The 11,839-nt window shown below is 41.4% G+C and overlaps 1 protein-coding gene across 1 annotated transcript in view; it reads right to left on the bottom strand.

Annotated features, from left to right (window-relative positions):
* Positions 1–6,403, bottom strand: part of LOC101849369 (neuroligin-4, X-linked) — a 7,801-nt gene extending 1,398 nt beyond the window's left edge. The window contains exons 1-2 of the mRNA XM_005096937.2: positions 6,302–6,403; positions 1,175–3,691 (exon numbers count right to left, since the gene is read on the bottom strand). Coding sequence (XP_005096994.1) covers positions 1,175–3,681 — 2,507 coding nt within the window. The 5' untranslated portion in view covers positions 3,682–3,691; positions 6,302–6,403. The remainder of the gene's footprint in view (positions 1–1,174; positions 3,692–6,301) is intronic.
* Positions 6,404–11,839: the final 5,436 nt, after the last annotated feature.

Raw genomic sequence — 11,839 nt, 5'->3', positions numbered from 1 at the left:
GTGTGTGTGTGTGTCTGTATGTGCGTGTTTGTGTATATGTTTGTGTTTTTGTGTGTGTGTTTCTATTCTTTTTCTTGCAGGAGGGACGGGGAGGGAAATTTATTTTTAATGAATAAGAAAAGGGGATTTTGCTGGGGGAGGAGCTGCAAGAAGGGGTTGGTGACTTATTTTTTTCAGGGAGTTTCTATTCTAGGAAAAGCGGTTTGGGGGATGAGAGTGTAAGTGACTTTGTTGATGTTGCCTTTTTCCGAGGGGGAAGAGAATGCTGGAGTAGGAGTGAGCATTTCACACGTCGGATGTTCAACTTCATCTATAAATAGATTTCTAGGGATCGGAGCTGGGTTTGGTTGACATATCACTGGTCACTTGACAACACTGAAATAAGGTTGTACTAAAAATCTGTTTGTCTGTCTGTCTGTCTGTTTCATTAGACATTAAAAGATACACACCCAATGCATCAAAGCACAAACGCACACACACACAGACACACACACATACGCACTCTCTCTCTCACACACACGCACGCACGCGCGCACACACACACACACACACACACACACACACACACACACACACACATCCACACGCGTCTGTTCTGGATAAATCCCCAGGTGATGGCATCTTTAAACCACAGACATCGGCGGTGAAAGTTTGATTCTTCTTCTATCAATAAGTGTGATCAACAGCCACAGTAAATATCTTTTGTGTATGTGTGCTTATGTCAAGGTTACGGACATATATTATATACCTATAATTGACACAATTATTGTACGTTAAACAGGCCAGCATGCACAAAATGTGTCATTCTGTAAGCTGTCAAACTTCTTATTCCATTGCGAAGTGCCCTGAGCAATCCCGGATTGGGCGCTGTAGAAGTGTTTTTTATTCCTTACTCTTATTCCTATTCTTATCTTTTTTTTCTTATTCTTATTCTCATTCTTATTTTTTTTCTTATCGTAATATTTATTATCATTTTCATTCTTATTCTTATCTTTATTCTTATTCTTATGCTCAGGTCTATTCTTATTCTTATTTTTATCCTCAACATTAAAAGTAATAGGGAAAGAGCCATCTTCATTAAAGATTATTACAGCACACTTGGCAGCGTAGACACTGGTCAACAAACGTTCACAAGAAACTATGACGACCACTCTGACACGAACAAACTACTCACCCGGTTTTTATGAAATTCGCCCAAGCCGTCATAACGGCTGTAGCTAAGCAGAACCTTTGCTCTGTCTCTGCCTCTGTACCGTTGCTTCCCAACTCAGCCTGAAAACCAAACTCGTAAGGCAGAATTGCCCCGTGCGGGTTGCCGTGGAACCATTTCATCCAACCAGCGTCCCTCACGCTCGTTTTGTGCTCTAATACAAACTCGTAGAGGAAAGTTCCAGTCATGTTGGGGTTGGGGGTGCTGCTATTGCTCGCTAAAAGTGTTCCCTGCTCTTCGTTGGTTTGTGCGACTTGGGTTGGGAGAAGAAACGAAACGTGTCGTCTTTCAGCATGTCGTTTGGCTACTGATAAAGATGGGATTTTATAGACAATGTCGGTGAACAGATTCAGCACATCGTATGTTAGCGAGCACTGGCTGTCATTCTTGCCCCAGTCTACATAGTGATCCTGTATGGCCTTGACAGTCCCAGCACTGTACTCCTTCCCGGCTGTGGAGAGGTATGTTTCTACCCACGACGAAAATTCGTCGATTTTTAGACAATTTTGCTTTCCTGACACTATTTCGCTCTTGTTCAAGTTTTTCTTTACAGTGAGACGTTTCTTTTGTTCCGCTCTGTATATTACTTCGCCATCGTCCCCTGCCGTGCCCACGAGGAAGTGCTTGGAACTGAAATAGTCCGGGACTTTCAAATTCATTTCTCCAATCCCCGAGTCATTCACGATCTTAACGTCTAGTTGTATAAAATGGTTATCTACAGTTGGTCGGAAGTTGTACGTCATTGGTTTACGTTCTGGGAAGTTTATGTCAGTCAAGGTACTCGAATTGAGTGTCATCAAACAGGATCTGACACTACTGCTATTTGAGGGGTTAGGGCATCCCAAGTACTCAGCAAATGCAATTGCATCGGGAAGGCCTTTCTCCGAGATTGTCCCAGGGAAGACGGGAAATCCACTCTGGGCGATGACCCTAGAGAACAGATCTCTATTTCCCGGATACAGGGCTTGGAGTATGGCGCTATGACTGCCCACCGAATGTCCGCCGATAGTCACCCTGGCAGGATCACCACCAAACAAATAAATATACCTGGACACCCACAGAATAGCCGTTTGCTGGTCCCTTAGGGCTAAGTTAGAAGGTATTTCTGAGTCATCGGTCGTCATGAGACCGAAGGCGCCCAAACGATAATTGATTGTAACAACAATGATGTCACCAACGGCAACCAGACTTGTTGGGTCAAAATCTTGCCCGGCTCCCTTGTAGAAACCACCGCCATGGATATAAATATAGACGGGAAGGTTGGCTTTTCCCTGTAGATTGGTGGTTAGAACAGTCTTATTCTCGTTATAGATGAGATCTTCATCGTTATTCGTTGACCGGCGCACTCGTGAACGTGACTGTGGTTTTGGAGGATTATCTTTGACGGTGTTTTTGGGACCTAACGCTTTGTTGGGTGGTGCTTTGGCGTTTGAACCATTATCTGGCGTTGTTGTGGGTACAGTTGCCTGATTTTGTTCAGAAAGATTAGGTGTTGAGTGTTTTGGACCAGTTTGTTTAAGTTTGGTTGGTTTTGGAGTTGTGGATTTTGGAGAAGTGGGTTTGGGAGTAGTGGGTTTGGGAGTAGTTGATTTTGGAGTAGTGGACTTTGGAATAGTTGGTTTTGGAGTTGTGGGTTTTGGAGTTGTAGTTTTAGGAGTAGTGGGTTTTAGTGTGGTGGGTTCTAGAGTAGTGGATTCTGGAGTAGTGGGTTCTGGAGTAGTGGGTTCTGGAGTAGTGGGTTCTGGAGTAGTGGGTTTTGGAGTAGTGGGTTTTGGAATTGTGGGTTTTGGAGTTGTAGTTTTAGGAGTAGTGGGTTTTAGTGTGGTGGGTTCTGGAGTAGTGGATTCTGGAGTAGTGGGTTTTGGAGTAGTGGATTTTGGAATAGTTGGTTTTGGAATTGTGGGTTTTGGAGTTGTAGTTTGAGGAGTAGTGGGTTTTAGTGTGGTGGGTTCTGGAGTAGTGGATTCTGGAGTAGTGGGTTTTGGAGTAGTGGATTTTGGAATAGTTGGTTTTGGAGTTTTGGGTTTTGGAGTTGTAGTTTTACGAGTAGTGGGTTTTAGTGTGGTGGGTTCTAGAGTATTCGGCTGGACAGTAGTTGTTGCCTGTTCGGTATCAACTGGCACAGATACCGGTACATAGATGTTCAGAAACAAACAATCCTCACTCATCTCCTCCCTCGACCGTGTCTTACTAGTACCTTGCATGCAGACTGAAGCAAATCCTAGTGCTTTTGTAATATGGTCACTAGGAGGGCAAAACAGTTCAGGGATTTGGAATCTTGTTTTGTTGCTCATTTGCTTGGCGTATCGAACACCGAGAAATTTGGCAACAGTGTAACTTTGTTCGTTGAATGTTACAGTTTCCTGACAGCCCTCGAACACAGGGCAACTCACGGCTAAAGTTAGATGTAAGAGTAACACACATAACGTGAAAGGAAGAAGCCAGAGGACAGAGCTTCGTTCTTGATTCATGTCGTCCCACCTGTGGAACGAACGATGAAAAATAGTGCAAACATGCTATTTCGTTTCTGTCATAGTCGTCGTCGTCGTCGTCGTCATCATCATCATCATCATCATCATCATCATCATCATCATCATCATCATCATCATCATCATCATCATCATCATCACCATTTTTGAAAATTACCACCAGCACCATAACAATTTAAAAAAAATCAGTAACAACAACAACAACAACAGCAACAACAACCGCAACAACAACAGCAGCAGCACCACCACCACCATCACCACCAGCAACAACAAAAAACAGCAACAACAACAGCAACAACAGCAGCAACAACAACAACAACAACAACAACAACAACACCAACGGCAACAGAAACAGAAACAGAAACAATATTGTGACCCAGTCTGTCCATTGTGGAGCGAGGAGCCCCAATTTGGGACACTGGCGACATAGATGACCCGCTACGAAGGTCAGGCGGTTGCACCTTTTTGGGGAGGATTCAGGGAGTTGGACTGCCTCACCCGCTACCCAAGAAAAGCAGTGGCCCTGGAGAGGAGCACCCTCTTCGGGGCTCCAAGCAATTCGGAAGGATAGGCTACCACACACACGGTCACAGCATTACTACTACTACTACTACTACTACTACTACTACTACTACTACTACTACTACTACTACTACTACTACTACTACTACTACTACTATATACCATTTGTATAGCTCGTAACCCCGTTCTACAGCAAGCTCTATGCATTTTACAACAATAACAACAACAACAAAAATAACAACACCAACAACAACAACTATAACAACAACAACAGCAACAACAGCAACAACAAAAATAATAACAATAAACAACAATTTCATCACCACAATAAAAGCAACAACAACAACAACAAGGACACAAATAACTACCCCCCTCCTCAAAAAAGGATAAAAAGAAAAAAAAGGATAAAAAGAAAAAAAAGGAAGAAAGAACCTAGCATCTGCGTTTGTCGCGAACGCGATTTTTGGCATTTTTGGGTCCGCGAATCGCGGCCGCGATTTTTGCATAAGTTTTCAAAAAAGACAAAACAACAAAGCTACTTCATAACATATTAGACATGTATTTTGATGTCCATGTGTATCTATTTTCATGCAGAGAATATAAGTACATTACATTACCTACTGTTTATATTGCTGTCTGTCTTTTAATTTTCCCTCTTTGTTGTGTTTTAATTTGTTGGTGAGTTAATTTTTCTAAAAATTGTTCTGATGATTCGATTTTCTTTTTTTGCGTTTTTACAGCGTAATGTCATTTAATTTAATGCTGTTCCCACCCTTTTAAAAATATAAATGTGTTATGTTAGAGCGTGTCTCCTCCAAAACCGAAAACTGACACTGGCAAACCCCAATTGTGTGTGATTCCGTAAATTTACATATGGTATCCTGCAAGCCTAATTTTTCTTGAATTACACACGTTTAGGGTTAAAACAGCCAATCTTCAGATAGGTGGGCACGCGCCCTAATTAGTTAATTTTTGTGGTTATTTATACGTGCTGTTCTAATTTTGATTTCATTCTATTGCGAAACCTTTATTTTCAACCTTTTTACCCTCTTGGTGACTACAATTAATGATGTTCTGGATGATCAGAACAGAGCTCAAGAAATTCTTGTGCTATATATTGTTACCTCTATCAACATATTGCTGTATTACGTCGTTACAGAGAGTTGAAAGCTTGAAAATTAATGGCAACTTTTTGGACAACTTTTTGCCACGTTTTGTGGCAGCTTTTGGCAACTTTTGGCAACTTTTGGACAAAAAAATAGCAACAAACGCAGTTGCTAGAAGAACGAAAGAATCAAACTGCCATCACAGCATGGTAGCTTATTTGATTAGCCTGAGCATGGGCAGTCTAGCCAGTTGTACCTGCGTTATCATTTCCCCGAATGCATGTCTGCACCTCATCCCTTTGTTTAACTGATTGTCTGCTAGTCTGCTCGTCTGTTTCTGAGGCAACACGACAGACAGACAGACAGACAGACAGACAGACAGACAGACAGACAGACAGACAGACAGACAGACAGACACAGACAGGCTGACACAGGCAGGCAGACAGACAGACAGATAGACAGACAAACAGACAGGAAGGCAGACAGACAGGAAGGCAGACAGACAGACAAACAGACAGACAGACAGACCGACAGACAGACAGACAGACCGATGGATAGACAGACAGACCGATGGATAGACAGACTGAGAGAAAATGAGACGGACAGAGATCTTTTTCTGTCTAGACATATCAAAAATGTATTATAATATCTATCTATCTATACACACATTTACACACATAATTTACACACACACACACACACACACACACACACACACACACACACACACACACATACACACACACACACACACGCACACACATGTTCAGTTGTGTTAATACAAAACCTTCAGCCGCAGCTGAAATGACGACTTGTTCTTTCCACCCCCCCAAAAAAAACCACCCCCGAACAAATAACAAAAGAAAAACAACAACAACAACAACAACAACAACAACAAAACAAAAACAAAAATAAAAAAATAAGCGTAGAAGACTGACAGAAAAAGCAATATTAGTTTTATCCACATGTATTACCCTGCTGTTTCCTCAATGCAAACAATCCCAATTCAGGCCAGCCAGCTACAGCACTACTGTCCGCTTCAGCACCAAGTAACTTCAATAACCTGGTGTCATCCCAGTTATAATATTTGTCTCATATCTTGGACAGTTTTTTCAGTCCTAAATCAACCAATCCCTCCACACCCCTACCCAACCTCTCCCGACGCTACACAGGAGGCGTCCTCTCCGCCCCCCACCCCCACCCTCGACCCTTACTTTGACCTCCTTTTTGCTTCTTGTATCTTGTTCTTGTTCTCATACCGCGTCCTTATAAACACTGGTTTCAGTAGTTGGCAAGGGGCAAGAAACATTTCAACATTTTTATTGTGTTATCTGGTTACTGGATATCAGCTCAATGGCTGGGTGGACAGACTTCAAATTAACCCTTTCTGGGCCATTCGCCGATACATCGCAACCTTTTTATCACAACTTAAGGGGGGGGGGGGGGGTTGGGGGCTACACCCCTAAAGTCCCGAATCGGCTCAAAATTATGGTCTTTTTAGCTTCCTCAGCCGCCTCTCCTACAACTATTTCATCGCATAAGAACCCCCAGAAATCTCATTTCTTCCCATACCAGGCATGTTTGTCACCTCCATTTCCTCATAAAGTCAATATTTTATTTTTCTTTCTCGGCCATTTTCTCAAAACGCGACTTTTTCTCAATATATATATACTTTTTTGAATATCTCCGCCATTTTTCATCCAATCTTTATGACATTTTCACAGAATGAAGATACTAAAAATTTCATTGTTGAATTTTCGATACATGGAATAGATCTAGATTTTTGTTGGTGGTGTCTTGAGTGTGGATTTTCACGGATTTTTTTTACAAATTTGAATACTACCTCAGGTAAAAATTCTTTTAAAATGTTCTAATTCGTTTAGGAATAACACAACTGAGAAATATTTAGATCTAATGTTTGTGAACACGCATGCAAAAATACCCCCAAAACAATCAATTTCCATGAGCAATAAGTGCGGTATTCATTACGTAAGACATGTCAACAAAATCCAATATGATCGCCGTATCCATGGAAACGAAACTTTTTTTTCTCTCAAATTTGATAGCGTATTTTAAGACTCCTTACTATGCTTGTTATATGTGTGATATTTGGTAAAATTCGGTTCACTTATAAGCGAGATAGCCTTTACGTGTAGACCCCTCCCCCCCTCCCCTTTAATACTATAACGAAGTGCTGATAGATCGTGTTATTGTACTGAAAGAGTTTCAAAAATGGAGAAAAAAAAAATCAGCCTCGTTTTCTGTTCCCGGGGAATGTCAGAATTCTGTTGCTTTGTTTTACCTACTCACTCCAGTTTCTTTGTGAATGATTGTCGGAAACGAATAAGATCGCTAACATGACACCCGAAAAAAGGACATGGGACAATTAAAAAAAAAAAAAAAGCTGACACGAGAATAGGTTTAAAGGAAAGTGCCTCCAGCGCAGTCACCAGCCTTTTGAGAGTCTATTTTTATTTATCCTTTAACACAATCTGTAAATTGAACCCCCACCTCCCTCAAAACAAAACCTCCCAAAACAACACCACCCCCACCGAAACAAACCCCACGACAAATATATTGATTTACTACCTCGGCCCCCTTTCGTTGAAAGGAATGATCGGTGCATTAACATCAACTGAAAGTCATTGGCCTACTATATTTACACTCTACTGAAATGAAGCAATAAATCCTGAGAGATGCAAAAAATTAGAAAGTTTAGATATTGCACACGGCTATTGAACGGGAACCTCACTTGTAGTGTAGTAGAGGAACGACAAAAATACTGGAAGAAAGGAAAAAATTGCAAAAGAAACGAAAAATATTGGGATGTACATAGAATTAGGTCACTTTCAACATACTAAAAATGTACATTCACGCTCAGTAAGTGATGGGCAATTTGTGCAGGTCAAACCCATGTAACCTCCACAGGAAATGGAGCATTCCAGTCCGTGGCGACGACACGTGCGATTTGTGGACTTACAATCTGTTCTACAGCTGCTCTTAATCACCTTCAACAGAGAATGTGGGGCAGGTGGCATATTTGTCGTGCATGGCTCTAAGTGATCATCGTGCAGCTGCCATCCTCATTGTGTCTTGAATATTACCTGCACTAGAAGATACACCCGAAGACTGTGGTACTTGGCTGCAGTACTGGTTGATGGCAAGCATTGGATTTGGACGGATGTGGCACATGATGCAACCTTTACATAGAACCTCTTGTAGCGCAAGGGTGTCTGCAGCAGTGCCATTGTAGAGACTGACTAAAGCTCTTTCTCCAGCATCATTGATGTCTTCCTGAGTCTTTCCTGCTGTGCAAAAAATATGAGCTCGCTTTCAAAAATGAGCATCTGTCAATTTTCTCATTGGAACCATTTTTCCCAGCCCCAAAAGTCTCGAAGTTAAATAACAGCCTTTGACAGCATGAAGAAAATGACACTATTCTACGCCTAGTTTCTCCTACAGGTTCTGGATGTTTAAACTTTTGTGATTGTCGCCAGCTTTTCTGTCTGATCTGAAGATAATAGGCCTGCTTCTGAGCTGTGCATGGTGACAAAGGAGCGCGAGCAAGTCTGTATCTTTTCCAATGACAGCAACAGGGTGGGCTGCTGCATACCCCGTGGCGGTTTTTACTATGAGTGTGTCGGCATCTCCAGCAGCGTGAAGACAGTGGCAACCAAGAGCCATCAGAGTGACTCTAAGGAGGTGAACGAACTCCTGTTTGTTTCTTGGATTTGAAAGGAAGTGTTCCTTGCTTGAGGTCAATGGCATTTCTTTGGGGAAGACAACAGCTGGTCCGACCACACCTGCAGAACGCCTGAGGAAAGCGGCATCTTTTACTGATGGGCCCGACTCATACCCATCAAACTCCACGATGGGCTTAGAATATTTCCTGTTAACATATTCAGCATACCTTTTACAAATTACGGAAAGGGGCTCTTTCTTCCTCCAGGGGAATTTGGGAAGACGTGAACCCCCGTCCAATATGGTCACCATGTCCATGTACTCATCTTTCGATGGTGGATCATCTTTGAAGAGGTCTCTCATTGAATCAGCCAGCTTGGAAATGTGTGCCTCTCTCTTCAATCTTGATAGTTCAAAGAGAGATGGTGGTGGAGTCGTCAGTTCATACTTCAACACAGATGGGAGATAATAATTGTCAACGTTTGCTGCTGTAATCATCCGCTGAAAGAGAAATTGAGGATTGACTTTGTATGTTTGCACCCTCCATTTTGGCAGTGATTTTGGTGTCCATGCTAACAACTTGGTCTTTTCTTTTGAAGGTGGAGTCCTTCACAGGTTTGTTCTGCATGGTCTGCAAAATAACCTTGCCAACATCTTTTGCAGTGTCGGCATTAACTGTGTAATGAGCTGTCACCCCTGTGCATATATTCCGTAATGTCTGATCACTGGCAAAGGGGTTGCGATCTTTTAGGAAACTAAGGAGCAGTATCATATCTTTATCATCTCTCGTTTGTCTGGCATCACTGACTTCAATAATATGTTGTTGACTTGTATTTAATTCTGTACCAGTAACCCGCTACATTTCATTACATATTACATCAGCACAAGCTGGCATGGACATGAGCCACTGTGTTCTCTGTGTATCTCCCATGCCTCTACCACGCGTCAGTCCCCCTGCAGACTTTGGGTTTTTCATTAAGACTTGCTCAATCACGAGATCAGTACTCAGTCCAGCCCAGAAGCGATCACTTCGACCCAGAACGTGAAAGCCAAACGGGAAGGCATTGAAAACTGATGGGTGCTGTTCTTCAAGCTGTCTCATCTTCTAAAGGTAGATATAGACCGACTTGGTGTACTGTGAGTGCCCGGCAGCAGCAAGGAAGGGGAGCCTGTCTTGCAAGGATTGTAAATGTAACCACCAGTCACCTGAACCTTCGGCTTTTAAGGAAGCGTTTCAAGATGTCAATCATATCCATGTACTGAAGCCAGAGGCGAAAAATAAAAGAGACCCCCCCCCCCAAAAAAAAGGAAAAATACAGCTTAAAAAAAATAAATAAAAAAATACCGCTTTAAAAAAAAAAAAGGGAGACACACAGGTTTGAACCCTGGTTAAAAAGTTTTTGCATCTAGTCAAAAAAAGTCTGACGCCTTTACCACTAGGCAAGAACGCCATACGTCATTTTACGTCATGTTAACATTTATATACAGTAGGCCTACATAAATCTATGCACTTAATAAAATTGAACGTTCTTTCATTCAACTTCTGTCAGTATACACACCGAGTTTGTTTGTTTGTTTGTTTAGTCTACCGGGTAGAAGAGCTCTAATGCAACAATTATAGATCATAGATAAAGTACTTTACTTATTTGTATCAGTTTCCTTTCACTTTTCTTCCAAAATAGAGTTGTTTTCAAATGGTGCGGCCATCGCGATCATTCCGCGGACGATGTGTGCACACTGCAAATCGAGCCTCCGCTAGAGGAAACGGAGTTCACGTTTTCAATGAAAATTTAAAAACTTTCCCATTCGTACATTAATGTACATTTTGAGTATTTTAGATACGATGATTTTCTCTATCAACTGCATTTCATTGTGTTTTTTTTGCTTTTATTTCCTTGCGATTTCTCAAATCTGCCAGACTATTGTTTACAATGGCGTCTTAGAAGACAGACTTTCCCAAGATTAGATCCAAACGAAACTAATGAAAAACTGAAAATTAAACTACAGTGACTGCAGGCACCTCAATAGAACTGTGCACCCTTTAAATGATTCCGAACCACCATTAATTTGGTCAAATTCGAAAGTTATGTTGTTCGGAAGTTTTAGGCGGCGAAAGTGACGGACTTTCACAATAAATATGATAATATGTCTCGATGATACCATGATTAGCGGCATCAAGACGAAGTATTCGCTCAACATAAAACAGTCGCTGTCCCCGGGTATTCCGGCCTAGCCATGACTTACACCAGAGAAAAAGGAAACCCTTGCTTATAGTGCAGTCAAAAATGCATGGGGCTACGTGTTGTCAAATATCTCCTTAACTGTCGAACATACATTTTCCACATTTGCACAATGACTTATATCAATTTGTCTTAACAGGTGAATATTGTTTCAAACTCCTGCACACTGTATCCTAGAAAATTCCTTAATAAGTATTAGTAAAAATTCCCAGTCGATGGTTTCTACAGAGTTTTAAAAGTTTACAGTTCGGGCAATATCGCTTTTAAAAGCAAGTCTGTAATTTTTTCCTAATCGCAACGTTATGCTTATTGAACATATTTTTATGGAACCTTTAGCGCAAAAAATGTGTTCACTATAAAATGATTTTCTTGTAAGACGTTTTGCCACTAAAAAGTGCTATGGCGAGCAGTGACGTAGGCCAATGCGTATGCAAAATGTATGTGAGAAGCGGGAATTACTGTGACAAGAATTTTGTCAGATTGATGGAGATTTATAGTATTTTATATGCATTTATGAAGAAAGGTTTTTTAAAAATCGAGTCTCAGTTGTTGTGGAAAAATGTGATTAAGTTAAGATAAATTGATACAAAT

Source organism: Aplysia californica, unplaced genomic scaffold, assembly GCF_000002075.1.
Source record: "Aplysia californica isolate F4 #8 unplaced genomic scaffold, AplCal3.0 scaffold00142, whole genome shotgun sequence".
Lineage (NCBI taxonomy): Eukaryota > Metazoa > Mollusca > Gastropoda > Aplysiida > Aplysiidae > Aplysia > Aplysia californica.
Note: the sequence above shows the minus strand (reverse complement) of the source record. Positions and strands in the feature narration are given on the sequence as shown.